We start from the raw sequence: 17,342 nt of genomic DNA, 5'->3' as shown, positions 1-17,342 counted from the left end.
AATTGGTGTCCTTAAAGGTTGGAGTTTTCCTCATTTTTTTAAATTAAGGCATTAAGATAAATTTCCAAAAGATGATTTTTTATTCCTCTTTTTAGGCAACTTTAGCATGGGTGTCTAAACTTATGCATAGCACTGTATATATATGCAACGTTCATCTTCCAAGTTTAAACTTATTGATTGTAGTTATGGGCAAATTTCAGATGCTTTTTTTTGCAACTTTGAAGAGCACTACAGGAAGAAACATTCCAAACAATGTGAGCAAGCAAATCACTTAACAAATGGTTTGTTAGGGTGTACTTGCTCTAGGCGATCGGATTACGACTTGGATAGTACACCCTTGAATAAGTTTTATAACGGGTCTGGTTTTCTCACCTTATTGATGAACAGGAATTATAATTTGCAAGTAAAGCTTGCAAAATCTTCCCTCAATGTCAGCTGCCTTTGTAATAATCTTCTAATACGTGGAACATGATTTAAGTGAAAATCGCTGCACTACATAAATGACAAATCTATTAGTAAGAGCGCAGGTTTTGTTTTCTTCTAAACTTTTTTTTTAACGTTTTTGTCTTATTTTTATGTTTATCTTTTTTATGTTTTTATCTAGTTTAAAATAGCTATTTTTTTTTATTTTTGAATACATTTTAAAATGTAATTTATTCAATATATTAAGAGAACGTTTAAGAAACTATTTTTATGATAAATATTATTTTTTTAATGAGTCATAAAAAATATAAATTTCTTTAAAAAAAAAAAGCCTCCTTGACTTTAAATGGTAGTAAATGTGTATGATGTACCAAATGTTACAGTAATACCCTCCTTCCTTTAGAGTACTCGCTATTTGTAGTTGGTAGGGCACAGTGATAGTGGAATTTGCCCATAGTATCAGCAACTTAACAGGATAGGATTGAATCTAGTGTACAAAGTGTCACTAAGTAATCCGTTTTCTTTGTTCTATCCTTCATTTTATCCTTGCCTCAATCTCTAAGGTGTAAAGCTCTGATTCCTGTTCATGAGTTGCATACAGTATGTTCACTCTTAATGTGTCAGACATTGACGAAATGTGACCTTGAAAGACCTTTTGATTAAAGACCTTGAAGTCGACTTAATTTATTCTCTCTCTCTCTCTCTCTCTCTCTCTCTCTCTCTCTCTCTCTCTCTCTCTCTCTCTCTCTCTCTCATCTCTCTTCTCTTCTCTCTCTCTCTCCTCTCTCCTCTCTTGTCTCTCTCTCTCTCTCTCTCTCTCTCTCCTCTCTCTCTCTCTCTCTCTCTCTCTCTCTCTCTCTCTCTCTCTCTCTCTCTCTCTCTCTCTCTCTCTCTCTCTCTCCCTCTACCTCTCTCTACCTCTCTCTCTCTCTCTACCTCTCTCTACCTCTCCTCTCTCTCTCCTCTCTCTCTCTCTCTCTCTCTCTACCTCTCTCTCTCTCTCTCTCTACCTCTCTACCTCTCTCTCTACCTCCAGATGCCCAGCCAACAGAAGCAGAGCGTGAAACGTGGGAAGAAGTGGATGTGGTCCTGAAGGATGCTCTGGGAATACTTGACGAACTACAGGCATATAAAGGCGCGGGCCAAGAGATACGAGAGGTACAAGCGAGATCTGTTATGTTTGACTCATATTACGTATGCACATACATACAGTAGTTCATGTAAAACTTCTCTCCTTGAGTAAATAAATTGACTCCAAATGAGTTGAAGGAACAATATTAGTGGCTTTAAAGCAGCTCATCTTGTGTCTGCGTGATTTGAAACTCTCTGCTCCGCTCAATCACGCCTCTGTACGAGTGAGTGTCAGTGTGATTGATACTCTGGTTGCCACGGATACTGTTGCTATGTAGATACAGTTGCTAAGGACTGGCGTCTTCTGCAGAATGAAAGTGAATGTTTTCTTTTATTTCTTTTTTCTAATTTGCTCAATAGAACACGGTGCATTCCTTTTATGTCAGCACACTCAGTAATTATTTTAATGAGCCACATGTATTTGGAAATTGAAAGGCACACTGAGGTAGAGAGAGAAAGCATTAACTAGATGTTCTTAATGTAAAAAAAAGAAAGGAAAAACCTTTAAACATTTTGTGTATTTGAATTTGACATCATTTACATCCTCAAATTGCCCGCCTCAAGAGCACATCATTTAAAAGCTTCATCCCACATTCACAATTCTCATGATGTCATAAAATAATGTTCCATTTAGACTTGTGGAAACATTATTTAGAAGTCGCCAGATGTTTTGTTATTGTGATGTTTTTTTGTTTTTTCAGGCAATCCAGAACCCTAATGACGAGGCATTACAAGACCAGGCGTGGGCTGCTGTGGTGCCACTAGTAGGCAAACTAAAGAAGTTCTACCAATTTTCACAGAGATTAGGTATAATAGCCTATTTTCTAAGTAGTTATTACACTCACAATACACTCATGTCACGATTTGATACAACTCCCCATACTGAACTCATGATACGATACTATCATGATACTTTAAGACAAAATTAAGAAGAGATTTTTATTATTAATAATAATAATATTATTATTATTGTATTATTATCAGGACCCACCAATATTCCCCCATTGCATTAGTCTACATTATATTCAACATTACCGATATATATAGTAGTTTAATGTAGTTATGTCACTGAAACTCCATAAATTAATTTTTTTTTCTCACGCATTACTCGTGCTTTCAATACAGGCATTCGTTGGATCTCTTACACAGACTCTCCCCGTGCTCGCTATGTCCCGTCTCTCTCGCTATTAATGCACTATATATAAGAATAAACTATCTAAACCGCTTTGAATAATCATAATGCTAAAACTAAATGTGATATGGTGATTTAAAGGATGTTTGCGCTTTCACTCTGAGGAGTGCCTTTCTGTGGTCAATGCAATCAATAGCATGTCAAACTGACTATTCCAAAACTGTAAATGCTTAGTTCATCCAAACATTCTATTCTGCATTTACTCACTCTCATGTTGTTTTCACACGTCATTCAAGCCTTTGAGTGTCTGTTTTTACTACAGTATGCACACCATTGTAAATCTGTTCATCATATAAAGCTATCGTGTCTCTTCACAAGACTTGGATTTGGATTAGACCACTGGATTGATTATTTTTACGATGCTTTTGTGACATTTTTTGGATATTTTAAGTTTTAGGGTAAAGGACTTAAATAGGTTACAGAAATAGGTTTCATAAAAAAATGTCTTCACTTGTGTTTGTAAATCTTATAGGTTTGAAATGACATGAGGGTGAGTAGGCCTACATGATGACAGAATAAAAAATTTTTGGGGTGAATTAGCCTATACCTTATAAATAGAGTAAGCTGAGCCTTGGATAAAACTCTATATCACAAGTCATATCGTTTACATCAACAATACATATCGTTGCATTTTCATATCTCGATAAAACCATGTATTGTTACACCCCTAGTAGCTATGCAACATTTTAAGTGAACAATCTGCCGTCATTTACTTGCCCTCATGTGATTCGAGTTGATGATTTTTCAATTTAACCCAAAAGGATATGTTTAACAGAATATCCAGGCTGCTCTTTTCCATATAATGAAAGCAAATGGGGACAGAGTTACAAAAAATGTCAAGAAAGCACCATAAGTACTGTTGAAATAGTCTTAATTTTTCCCGTCTACAAGGAATCAGTATAAACACAAAACTTTACATATTTTCTTATGTTGTGTAGAAGTAAGCAATTTATACTGAAAATATTGCCTTATGGTGATTTTCTGATGAAAAATGATAGACTGCGATGTAAAATGCAATTTAAATATAATAATAAAAAAGTTTGTTGTGCGATGTGCTTGTTTGTAGGGCTACACAATGTGGCTAAAAGTTTGGTGGTTATGTATCACATATATGACTATAAAGTAATAATCACAGTCTTTGTGATTTGATCATTTTACTACGGCATATCGTGAGTTTAGTTTTTTTTATTTATCATGCAGGCCCTACATACAGTTTTGTCATTTGTAGGGGAACCGTCTCTTTCAATGTGCTTAAGAGCCTTTGGCAGTATCCGTTTCAGGGAGTTTTTTAAGCTGTAAACGTCTTACAAATGAAATACACACTAACACTTTGTGTGCAAACACACTAACACCTGAGCTGCCCCTGGGAAGTACCACAGCTGTTCTTTTCATAATCTCACGCAAAACACTGGGTAACAATGGTTGGGGTAGCACACTAGCTGACGGATGGGCTTAAATGCTATACATGATACAAACCTCTCACTGAAATGCATTGACAAAAATGATCATGATATCTAATGGCTTCCTTAGCTGTTTTGCCCATCAAAACACAGTTATGTTAGCGACTTAATAAGACCAAGTGGGTTGAAGGTGGTCTTGCCCTGAAGCCCTGAAGCCCTTGAAGCCCTGCCCTTTAAATCAATATAATGGCTTTTGAACCAGTAGTCAATGAGCGCACCCCCTTGCCAAGTGTCTGCCATACATTACATAACTCGCCGAACTGGGTCATCTTGCTTTCCCGCGCTTTCCGCTCCAAAACACTGAACACTAATTTTGGCGCGAGCTCTCATGCCTGACATGCTTTGCTAATCTACACTGATCACTTGGCATGTAGTTCTTTCATATGACTATGAAGCTGTCTGTATTAGAGAAATAATAATTAATATATGTAATGAATATTTATAAAAATAAAAAAAACTCTAAAAATAACTTAATATAAGCTACTAACGTTTTGTTTTTGAATAATTTATGTACTGGAAAAATTAAATGTATTTACAACCTTTGCAACCTAGTTCTTGAAGTTGTAACTTCTTTATTTATTTTTTTGAAAGTCAACTGGTTCATCTTAAACTACTGTCATTCCTCAGTATATATCTATCATTTTAACATTGCCCGCGTATCTCGCGTCATCTCTCTCGCTTTCTCATGATGTGATGAGATGTGACGTGAACTCCCTCACCCCACCCCTCCATTCCTCTCATCTGCCGTCCTCACGCTCCATTCTCAGCATGCACTCTTAAAAGCCGCTCGTGTCTAGCTCTGTTTTGACTGGGATGAGAATAGTGTGCTTCCTCGGCCATTTTTAATCAGCTCCTCTGCCCTGCCAAGCTGACTAAAGCAGATGGAGGTCATTACCGTACGGCAAATCTGCTCAATTTACTCTACATACTGCTGCCGCTTGAGTCACCAGCCTGGACCCCCCCCCCCCCCCCCCCCCGTCTCTCTCTCTCTCTCTCTCTCTCTCTCTCTCACGTTCCGCTGTAAGAGGAGCCTGTATGACTGTACAGGTTTGACTATGTAAAACTTTACATCTCGAAATCTCTTGGTTTCTCAGGGCCATATAGGAAAAAATAGGTTTATTGACAAAGCTATCCTCTGTCTATCTTCAGACTGGAAGGATCGCTGCAATTTCCAAACAAGCCAATAAAAATAAAGCTGAAAACCCTCAATATTGTTTAGACTTTTAGAGCAGACTTAACCTGAATGCTCACTTGTTCATCAACTGTTGTTGATGCATGGATTTAAAGCCGCATCGCCCAACCATTGCTTTTTTCTCTCCATTGCTTTCTTTAAAGATGCCGTATGACTTACTTGAGCAATTTCGCAATACTATAAACAGCAAACGATGAATCATTCCAAAGGCACCTCTGTCTGGTTTTGTTTATATGTATATTTTAAGACTAATTGAGATCAGAATTAATTAGTAGTTGGACCTTGGGTCAATGTGGACATACTGAGATCATACTGTACCTCAACCATAAACTTGTTTATGGCTGCTGGACTGACTCTTATGTAATGTAATTGCTCTAACATGCTGCCGTGTACTGTATTGCCTCAATAAAGTAATGGAGAGAATAAGAATGGGAACTGTGGGTTAAGAACAGCCTCTTAAGTCATTGAGGCATTTACTGGGGCTCAGAACATCACCATGTGTTAGAGGAGAACATTAGGCCCTTATGGAAGAGCATGCCTTTTGTGTAGTCTGGAGTATGTGTGTGCATCTGAGCAAACAGTTATGATCTTATCCTTAAATAACCTTTATTATTAGTTTGTTAGGTTATGTATGATACCAGATGTTTATGTTGTTTGTTGCCAAAGTTGATTCTTGTTGCTGGTCTGCAGGCAGTATGAATCAATATGCCAGCATATCGCATATTCTTAGCATGTACTTTGTGTGTGTTTGACCATTTAGTAAACGTGAATATTGTATTAAAGCTGACATACAGCCAAATGCATTCTATTCTGGGGTTGTTTTATTCAAAAGGTTAAATAAAACTGAAATATATTAGTATATTGTTCAGATTTCAGAATGAGTCAGATTAATGGGTTCTAATTACTTGCCGGAATTTATATTTAACTCAATATTTTCATATATAATTTTGAACCATTTACTTATAAGTAATTTATTAAATCAATAAGCTGCTCAAATGAATCTTATACTGTATGGAACCATTAGTTGTACCCCGTGAGGACCAAATGAACCTGAACTGACCCCTGTGTGACTCTACAGAAGCAGCTCTGCACAGTCTATTGAGAGCACTCACTAGTGAGACATACGATGACCCCACACAGCATCTGGAGAGAGAGCAGGCCCTCGCCAAACAGTTCGCTGAGATCCTACACTTCACACTGCGCTTTGATGAGCTCAAGGTGAGGACCATATCTCAATAAACAATCATTCTTTGTAGCTTTTTTTTGTGTGCAAACATTGCATACATCAAAACTATAATGCATAATACAAGTAAATCCTATTTATTTTCACTGAATCACCCATTTAATAAATTTGCATCTGAAATTCTTGTTCATTTAAATGTTTATTTAGCATTGAATGTGCACTGATACTAGACAGCTGATTCAATTGTCATGTCAGTTGGGTCTCATAAAACCTTTCGATAACATGTTTGAGTCATAGAAATAAGAAATTATATTTTAATGAAGACTTGTTGAACCATTAACTTTTGTATTTATTATAATTATGTATGTATTATCATGATAATAACATTGCACCCATCTAAATCATTATCATTATAATTAAAAAAAGATAAAATATTCATACATCATGGTAGTTTTTGTTATATTGCCCTTTAATTTATACTGACTTTAAAAAAAAACATGGTAATGGTAATCGCTTCTGAGAATAATACGTTTTTTTTTTTTAAACCTAAAACTTTTTTAAAACAATGAAAACATTCGGATGTGGTACGGTAATCTGTATTTGTAAAAAAAAATATCCCTAATTCTTGTCATTAAAATAATTCATATACATTAATAATGTTTCAATATGAAAAAAATCTTAATGGACCTAAAGTTCTTTATGTAAAATATTATGTCCTTTTATTTTTTTTGCGGTTAAATGTGACCTAAACCTTTTTTCCATGTGATTCACCCATTTTGATGTCAATGAGTATAAATGTTTCATTAGTTAAATCTTCTCTAGTCAAATGAAATGCATGGTTAAAATATGAGCTCATCATGTAAGTCAGCAGAATTTGAACATGCAGCCTGCTATTACACATTACCATGCGATAGAGGAGACTGACCTGGATGTGATGCCTTAACAAGCTTCCCCTTCTCACTAATGGCATGCTAATTGTGATTAGAAACCAGCTAATGAGAAAATAATTACTTTCCAATAGCACCAGCCAGTTTTTGCTCCCTCAGGTGCTTGCCGAACCTTTATCGACATTTAAGATCATAGAAGCTTTTGAGCTTTGGCTCTTTTTCATTCTCTTATCCTCGGCTTAAACACCTGCTGTTTCTTTTACACCAAATTTATAATGCAGAACGGACAGTTAAAAGTGCTTATGTCAAGACGACATAAATTGTGCTCTGACTTTCACTCCTCTGACCATGTCAGAAGCTCAGACACTCACACAACCCTAAATGACTGAACAGTAAACCACCTAATTTGTCCCGGTTATGTGTCCAAAAAAATCAAGTCATGTTTCGTCTAGCCGCTTTCTTATTCGTCTCAGCACCAACACTAGCGCCTTTCTTGCTCTTTCTAATGCAAGCATTCACATACACCCCGACGCCCTGCGGCATGGAGCTGGGATGTCCCAATTAAAATGCCCCCCCCCCAGATGGGGTTGCTAAATGTGAGAAAGTAGGGGGTGTAAGGTGGCATGCCAACCTCCATCCAACCATGCCCTCCTCTCAGCTTGGCGCAGTGACCTACTTCAGCCCGCCAATGCCGTAGTGCCGTACGCTGCAGGGATGGGATAGGAAGGGTCTATCTGTCTGGTCTGACAGTTCATGGACTGAATACCAGCACTGCATTAGTTTTGTGGACAAGGATGTAAATTGAGAACATTGTTTTAATTTAATCTGAGAGTTATCTGTATAATTAATATCTTTGCTAGAAAAACGTGTTGTACACAATCTGCCACATGCCCTCTGATTGATAGTTTATACAAGTAGCAAGTAAACACATGTACATGTGTCTCTTTGCTGTGATATTTTTATCAATCGTTCAAGATTCAAGTTCAACAATTACTGGACTGAAGCAACTTAGGTCTACTTGATTATCCATACATCCTTTTTAGAAAAAATAATAATAATGTAAACATATATTAAATATGATACATCAGACTTTCAGATCTCGGTTATCATTGTATTTTATTGCATTATATGTTTTGCCCCAACAATAAAAACTACATAGCTTTGTTCTTAAAGCTAAGCATTTAAATATAATCTTAAGACATTATTGGGAGATATAGAGTGACAACTCATAATTATATGCTTTTCATGTAAGTCAGTGTTTCTCAACCTTTTTTTGGCCAGCGCCCCCCTATCCAATATCTAGGTCCCTGACCATATAAATTACAGCAACTGTACAAAATTGCATATTTTAGTTTGGGCATCTGAATACAATTGAGGTGTAAGCTCCATATTTGCCTATATTATACTATATGAGCCGTACAAGCCTGATATGATATGATGCTCAACAAAAAAACACATACTATGTAAACTTTTTGAACTGTTCCATTTCAAATAATTAGATTTTTCTGAATATTAATTGATATAGTATTTCAGGCTTTACAGGGTTATTAATCACTATATCTGTCCAAAATTCACTGAACATTTGGGATAATTATAGCTGACCTCTGCTCTTGCAAATCCTAAAGAGGTTGTTTTTCACCCTGACCTTTGTCTCGTTCAGCCATCTCCTCTGTCGTCTTGATTATCACCCCCTCCTTTGTCACAAATTTTGTCACCCAACCCTAAACTGAACATGACTCTTCATTAAATCATATTTATCCATCTGTCACAAGCTACGAGTCTACTCTTCAGGTTTAAACAATACTTCAATAGGGGATCCATGGGTCCCAGACAGTCTTGGTCCTGACAGATAAAGATTGCTCTGATTACCTAAAGGAACTGTTAGTCATTTAAGTAAAGCTTTAGCTAATCCTGTAAGTTGGCTTTGCCTTCTAGGCTACCAGCCTGTATTTGTCTACTTCAGTCCTGTCCCACCAGCAATTTCCTGGAGATTTGCCTCCCTTTGAAGCAGCCTTACACACTTTATTTGTATTAATGGTTCTTGTTAAAGCAAGCATCATTGTTACTATTGTTCATACTTAGAATTACGGTTGTTTTTAAACCCATGACTTTGAGTATTAAACTTCATTGTGTAACTCTGAGAGATGAGCTATTACTTTTCTTGTGATTTCCGCCTTGCAGACAAAAAATCAACAGTTGTTGAAAACAGTTTGGCTGCTTACTATTGAATTAATACTTAATATTATTAATACTTGATAAACATTATTTTGATTAAAAAAAATTATTAAAACAATATATTTTCAAGATTCTTAAATGGATAGAAATTCAGAAAAACAGCATTTATTTGAAATATTGTTACTAAAGATTTCTATAATATTTGTATCAATTTAATGCTTGTTGAATAAAAGTATCACTTTCTTTAAAAAGAGAACCCTTTTAAACCGTACATTTGGTGTTCATTCTTTTTCAGATGACAAATCCTGCTATTCAGAATGACTTCAGTTATTACAGGAGGACCCTAAGTCGCATGAGGATCAATAACGTTCCTGTGAGTTTTCTCAAGAATTGAAACTGTCACCTCTCTATTGCTATGACTTTCTTGTAGTCTTTTCTCTCATCCTCTTCCCTCTTTCTCTTTTCATCTTCCTGTGCTACATTTCTCTCCCCATTTAACTTTTTACACACACACACACACACACACACACACACACACACACACACACACACACACACACACACACACACACACACACACACACACACACACACTCACACACTCACATATATTATAATTTTTAAATTAAAAGTACATATTTGAAGCAACTCAAAGGGGTTTAGATTTTATCTAAACCCCTGCCATACAACTAACACACTTCCTTTTTCCTTTCTCACACAAAACTCAAGCACTCAGCCACTTGCACACACCAGCCCTCAGGGGACTGTTGAGACCCAAACAGAAAATGGTCTCCCACTGGGAGAGCGAGTGAGTTCTGAGATGCTCACTGAAGTGCATTGAGGTGCACCAATATAGTGTGACACCTGATCTGTGGTCAGATTTTGTGCCTGTCCTCCCCAGAGACGTCCTGCCCTCCTAGGACTAAATATCTGATCTGAGAGCGGGCCACATACATAGCCCTGGGGGACACCATGCAGTGTGCATACCTTGTTTAGTGAAATGACGCTGGTTTTCCCCTCATATTCTCCCAGACTGAATTTAGAAGCCCAACTGTGGCTCCCCGGGGCCCTACTTCTGAAAGAGAGCTAAATAAATCACTCTGGAAACCCATCTTCACATCTGCCACTAACCTCAGTTTAGACTATAGTTTAATATTTTTAGATTTGACACACCAGAATGTGCAGGTGTATGCAGTTTAAGATTGTTGTCTGACTGTCCCCATTTTGAAACTGATATTTTTACTTTTATGAAATGTGTTTTTAAGTAACCGCTAAATCAGTAGATTTAGACAGATTTCATAGCACTGAAAATATTTTCAATTATTTATCACATTTTGAGAATACATATAACATATCACATCACATTTTGAGAAATGTTTAGATCTGGGGGTGTCTTCACTTTTCCCACCTTTCTCCCAATTCACGGTTTCTCCACAGAAACTATCTATCCCATTAACCAAAATGACGTATGGTATTGAAGGATATTCAATTGTTATAATGCCAGCTTTGTGAAGTTGCAAAACTGTGGCTGATATACACTCCCTCCCCATTTAGCAAAAGGGTTGAGAAACATCCATCCATTTTTTTTTGACAGACTAATTTTTAATATGCAGTACATTAATAATGTATTAGCATTTTTGACACATTTTTGTCACCTGAGAAATTGGGGCACAGGAGAAAAAGCCTCTTGATGCCTATCCATCTTCACATTGTTCCCTTTATGGTCTACTATTAATCATTTTCATGAGGCATTGACTGTGACAATTTCTGAGAAACGGGCAAGGAAGAAAAATCTGTTCTAAACTGTTCTTAAAATAAAATGAGTGTTCCTTTTTGCTTAACTCCATTAACAATGTTTTTGGTATCTGTCTATGTAGGCAGAGGGAGAAAATGAAGTGAATAATGAGCTGGCCAATCGGATATCTCTTTTTTATGCTGATGCCACGCCCATGCTGAAGACATTAAGTGATGGCACAACAAAATTTGTTTCCGAGGTAACAATTTTTTTTCAAATCAATTCTCAGTGATATTTTCAAAAAATATTTTCAAAAAGAATAACTAATTCTTTGCCTTTTGCCCAACAGAATAAAAACTTGCCCATTGAAAACACCACAGATGTATTGAGCACCATGGCAAGCGTGTGCAAAGTTATGTTGGAAACCCCGTAAGTCTGCCATTTTCTCATCTGTCTGATGACACCATAAAGTTGGCAGTCTATTAAAAAAGAAAGTAGAATCAATCCACTAGAAATTGGGAGGTAAATAATTGGCTTATTCTCTGATTTGGTTTGGATATAGAGAGTATCGCAGCCGCTTCAGCAGTGATGAAACCGTTTCCTTCTGTCTGCGTGTCATGGTCGGGGTCATCATACTTTACGACTACGTCCATCCTGTCGGCGCATTCGCAAAGTCCTCCAAAATAGACGTGAGTGAAACCATCATCTCCCGTTACTTGCAAACCCATCTCCTAACTGTTTTCCCCTCCCTCCAGGCACTAACACTGACTCATAATCATAGTGCTTAGAAAACGTGGTGATGGCTCTCTCGCAGCGTCATGACTCATGAGGTTCAGTGCTGTCATTACTGTGCCGCTCTAACCATGGCTTTTCCCTCTCAAACAGATGAAAGGCTGCATTAAAGTGCTCAGAGATCAGCCACCAAACAGTGTGGAAGGTCTTCTAAATGCTCTCAGGTACTGTGTTCAACAAGCCAACATTCACAGTAAATCTCTCCATTGCAGTTTTTCATTCTTGTTTACTACAAACTATTTTGCCTTATTTTTATTTTTTCTTTATAAATGATTTTATAAAGTCATTTTTATGATAAAAAATTGTTATTAAATCAATTTAAAATACAAAAATAATTATAATGATTTAAATATATGTTTTTATACTAATAATGAATGCTATATCATTTTAAGTTCAAATAAATTATTATTATCAGCGACACCGGTGGTCTTTATGTGAACTAGCCAGAGACTTGCTGCTCGTGCTCGCACTCGTGCATATGCAACGTACAAAAGACTGAATGTGATTCAAGGTCCCCACATACTCACGACAAAGTCATTTTTGTTCTTCTTCACTTAGAAGTCAAAAGGTTGGAAAATACCTTCACATCTATATACTTTTAACAAACATCCAGATGCTGTCCATTCTGCTGAGAGCAACATTTAAATTATTGTGAAATATGTGCTCTAATAACTCTCAATAACAAACTAAACGCAACAAAAATGACAGCAATTAGAAAACAGCAGTTAAGAAGCATCTGATCATAGTGACGTGGATATGTTTGCTCAAGATCTCTGATTAATACGTAAAAAAAGCGATTAATACATAAAAATGTTTACTTATAGCCCCTTTAAAATAAGTCATAATTTATATAGATTTTCATTTACATATTATGATAAATAGTACTTGTCATTGTGTCACTCTCAGCATCATCCATCACACAACTGCACTTGTTACAAAAACCACGAAGACACATTTAGCGTACATTTTTAATATTTTCTTTGGTGGCTTAATGTGAGGAATATTCCACATAGAGTGTCATGAGATATGCACTTTATGCAAGATATGCACTTTCTTGCATCCTGGATCATGATTATGCTCTGCTGAACAATAATGCTTGTTTGGCAACAGTGCTGAAGATGTGGCAAAATACTGCAGCAAATATAATTAATACTTAATGTCTTCTGTGCAGGTACACAACAAAACATCTTAATGACGAGTCAACCACTAAGACCATTAAAAGCATGCTGCAGTAGCAACAAACTCTGGGACATACACCACTGGCCTCAAGCAAATGCTCAGGAGATGCACATACACTCTCTCTCCTGGACTAAAGCGATGCACAGAATGTTTTTCCTTTTTTTTTTTTTTATGAAACAGAAAAAAAATCAGCTTCTCTAATCTTTCCTTGTCTTTTTACAAAGCAGATGCTACTGGCGTTATGTTCTGTGCCAAAATGGTTTTGCTGAAATCCCTTGTTTTTAATGTTCCTAAAAGACAGCCATGCTCCTGATGGCAGCTATGAAAGCATTGTTAGATTATATTTGTGGTAAATGTTTTAATTTAGCGTGTTTCCCTTTAAAGGGATGGTGTGTTTTGACTTGAATATAAATATCTATATATTATCTATATGATCTAAATACACACAATTATATAAAAAGAGAGAAATATATTATTTTTGTTTGAATTAATATTTAATGTTACATCCACTGCATGGCAAAATGATTACATTTCTTCTATTTAAAAGAAAACTAATCTTTCAAATTCAGTTGTCTGTTTCATTCTGTGTAAAGGAAAAGTTTAAATTATGTTTTGAAATGGTACTTGGAGATTAAAAATGGAGATTAATTGATAGATCTTTTCAAGTTTTATATTTTTTATAGTTCTTGATTTAAGTCTTTCTTGATTTAAGTGTTATTTTCTGTTTTTGTTCTTTTTTGATCTGAAAACTAGCTTTCAAAAACTGTGATAGATCGTAATCTGTGTCAGATGTGATGACATGATCTTAAGAGGAAATAAAATGCTTTCATTTTTATTATGAAATGTTTACTTTTTTTCAAATGCGGTGTTGCTAAAGTGTATGCTAATGATTGGCACACATCTGGTGTTATGCAATTAAGCTGTGGCATTATGCAGAACTAGTCATGTTTGAATTTTGGCACAAAGTCTGATCAACAGTGCAGCTTATTCACAAGATCGTCTGAAGCAAACAGGTTTTATTTGAATTTTTTATATATCCTGAAATATTAATAAATCTATAGTTTAGGGGTAGGTTTATCTGAAATGGATTATGCCACAGTAATCGACTACCACGGAAAATATGAATTGTGCAAACAGTTAGAAAACAACGTAAATGGTGAATATAGACTGATCAAAATTGGTCAAAAGGATTACTGCATCGCTTCATCAGATTGGAAGCGATTCGTTTTTTTGCAATGTGTTTATCTAAAAAGTCTGTTAATGTGTTACCATTGAAGATCTGCTCTGATCTATCTTGTCTGTTCTTATTGACTTATGTGGGAATGAAATCAGACGGTTTTAATATGCTTGCACTCAAGGGTTTACAGGCTGTGAGAAGGGTGTGGTCGTAGTCGTTTTGCAGTAAGGGCATGTGTGGAGGTCAGAGAGGATGGAGAAGCACACTGCAGGGCTCTCTGCATTCTGTCTGTAAAACTCTTGGGGTTGTGGGGGGAAGCCAGAGAGAGAGAGAGAGAGCGAGAGAGTTTTAGGGTGTGTCCTGTATCCATGCAGCAGTTCTGGATTGAGGGACAAAGAGTGCAGATGTTGAAAAAGAGTTTAGGAAAGCTGGTCGTGTAATGGGTGGCACAGTAGCACCACTGAAATGCTTAAGAGAAAAGCACATATCATTTTGGTTTGGTTGATGTGTGAAATTTTGGGTTGCAATGAAATGTATCAGCAAAAAATATTTACGTGTGTATAGATCCAGACAGACAGACATATAGACAGACACACACACATTCACCAGCTACTTTATTACACCGGTTCAGCTGCTTAACTAATCAGCTGTCTAATCATCTAATTACATGGCAATACATTTAGAGATGGTTGAGACGATCTGCTGAGGTTCAAACTGAGCATCAGAATGGGGAAGAAGGGTGATTTAAGTGACTTGGCATTGTTGTATTTCTGAGTATTTCAGAAATTGCTGATCTACTGGGTTTTTCCATGCACGACCATATCTAGGGTTTACAGAGAATGGGCCAAAAAAGAGAAAATACAGTGAGTGGCATTTCTGTGGGCAGAAATAAAGCCTTAGTGATGCTCAAGGGTGTATTTTTGGTTTGAACATTGAGGCGGTTGAAGTGTGAACCGTTTAGCGGGGTCCCGGGGCATGCTCCCTCATGATATTTATTTGTTTTTTGGGTTATTTTTTATTTTTGCAAAATGGTCTTTTGTGGTGTCATCCGCACAGCGCACATGCATTAATAACATAGCTGCAATAAAGTAATAACCTAGTTAACAGTTTCCCCAGAGTGTGTATGTGAAGTTTTAGCTCAAAATACCCCACAGATATTTTTGTATAGCATGTTAAAGTTGTCACTTCTTGAGGGTGAGCAAAAACGCAGCGTTTTTGTGCCTGTCCCTTTAAATGCAAATGAGCTGCTGCTCCAGTCACAGGGGGCGGAGCTACAACAGCTTGTGTCCTTTGACCTCACACAGACATACACTGAAAATTTCAAAAACTTTTAGCTGTTTATGTTCAAACCGAAATCAGAAAGATGGAGAGACTTAAGAAGAAGGGACAACATGTACAACATTTCTGAATGGTTAGTTGGTGAGTTTATGTAGCTTATGTGTCGTTTTCTTCTAGTCATTGATTAGCATATTCTGTCATGATAATCTATAAATGTTCCCGGGCGGTGTTTATGTCAATTTTGGGGTTGGTGATGTCACTAACCCGAGAGTAATGTCGTGTGATCCCTACCAGCCATTTGTTGTAGTCCTTAAAAAGCGATTTCTTTAAAAGCAAATATCCCTTTGCTTTGAACTTTGAGCGTTGTAACTTTGCAGATGTTGTTTATGCTCAAACAGCAACATTACACACTTAACTAAAGTTAGAAAAGTGAAATCATAATCAACCACCCCTTTAAATAACACTTGCCTGATGGCTTATACCGCTAACCCGGACATCATGGTTTCAATGGACGCTAGGTTGAAATTACTCCGAACCATCCCTATAAGCACCTAAAAATGTATCCGTTTGACAGCATTTTCTAAATCTAAGTGCCATGGTAGGTCGAACTAACTTTACTTAACATTTTCTTATATTGAAAATGTTAATTTCCTGTCATCTCTTGAAATATCTAAAAGCCAGGCTTTTCCTAAAATCTGTCATTATTAGCAAAAAAACATTTTATACTTTTTTAGAATTGTTTAGTCAATAATTCAAGAAGGTCCTCTTGATTCTAACTTGTAATTGGCCTAAAAGTAACACAGTACTTGTAATTGTTTAACTATAGCATTTGTTACAATTTAGGATTTAATTACAGGTAAGATCATTGATGGCTACTCATTACCATAGGCCAATGTTAACTTTTTTATTTCTTTTTTTTTTTATCCAGCATTTGTAATGAAAAATAGCAACCTACACATTCAGAAACTACCGATACAACATGCCACAGTTGTAAATATGAATCTTTAGTGAAAAATCTATTCCCTTAACAGATAATCTATTAAAAATTCGGCAAGTTTGTCAAAATGTATCACAATAAATACAATAGAACGTGATAAATTGGTGGTCATAAGTAGTTTAAAAAGCTTTCTAGTTTATGTTGGTGCAGAATGATGTTTTCTCCATTCGGGGTTATCTCCCCCAAACTGCCCCTGGTGATGCTAGAGGTCAGAGGAGAATGGCCTACGAGAATAGGAAGGATGAGGGAAAAAAGGAATTACAATACACAAGGTAAGTGAGATTAGCACTGAGCAATTAAATTGTATAGATAAAAACTTAAATGACAAAGTTCCTGTTAACATTATTCATTTGAATAGCTTTGCTAAAGTGTTAGGAGGAATATACTGCAGTCCTTCTTGTGGCTGTTAATTCTGTAAATGGCTTTAAAATCGTTGTTATCAGTGAACTTCAGAACAGTTTTTGATGTCGTGATCTGTCTTCAAACAGGCCTATCTTCTCATAGCAGATATACGGACCTTTTTCTCCAGGTTTCCCTTACC

General features: G+C 36.4%; 1 protein-coding gene across 2 annotated transcripts in view; it reads left to right on the top strand.

Moving 5' to 3' along the window:
• Positions 1-14,184, top strand: part of fam49bb (family with sequence similarity 49 member Bb) — a 54,641-nt gene extending 40,457 nt beyond the window's left edge. For both annotated transcript variants that reach the window (XM_079601700.1, XM_079601701.1), the window contains exons 4-12: positions 1,460-1,581; positions 2,256-2,361; positions 6,477-6,616; positions 9,939-10,016; positions 11,521-11,637; positions 11,728-11,807; positions 11,941-12,067; positions 12,264-12,334; positions 13,342-14,184. In XM_079601700.1, coding sequence (XP_079457826.1) covers positions 1,460-1,581; positions 2,256-2,361; positions 6,477-6,616; positions 9,939-10,016; positions 11,521-11,637; positions 11,728-11,807; positions 11,941-12,067; positions 12,264-12,334; positions 13,342-13,405 — 905 coding nt within the window. In that variant the 3' untranslated portion in view covers positions 13,406-14,184. The remainder of the gene's footprint in view (positions 1-1,459; positions 1,582-2,255; positions 2,362-6,476; positions 6,617-9,938; positions 10,017-11,520; positions 11,638-11,727; positions 11,808-11,940; positions 12,068-12,263; positions 12,335-13,341) is intronic.
• Positions 14,185-17,342: the final 3,158 nt, after the last annotated feature.

This window comes from Phoxinus phoxinus (genome assembly GCF_949152265.1).
Source record: "Phoxinus phoxinus genome assembly, chromosome: 24".
NCBI lineage: Eukaryota > Metazoa > Chordata > Actinopteri > Cypriniformes > Leuciscidae > Phoxinus > Phoxinus phoxinus.
The sequence above is the reverse complement of the archived record's forward strand: the minus strand, read 5'-3'. Positions and strand labels throughout refer to the sequence as shown.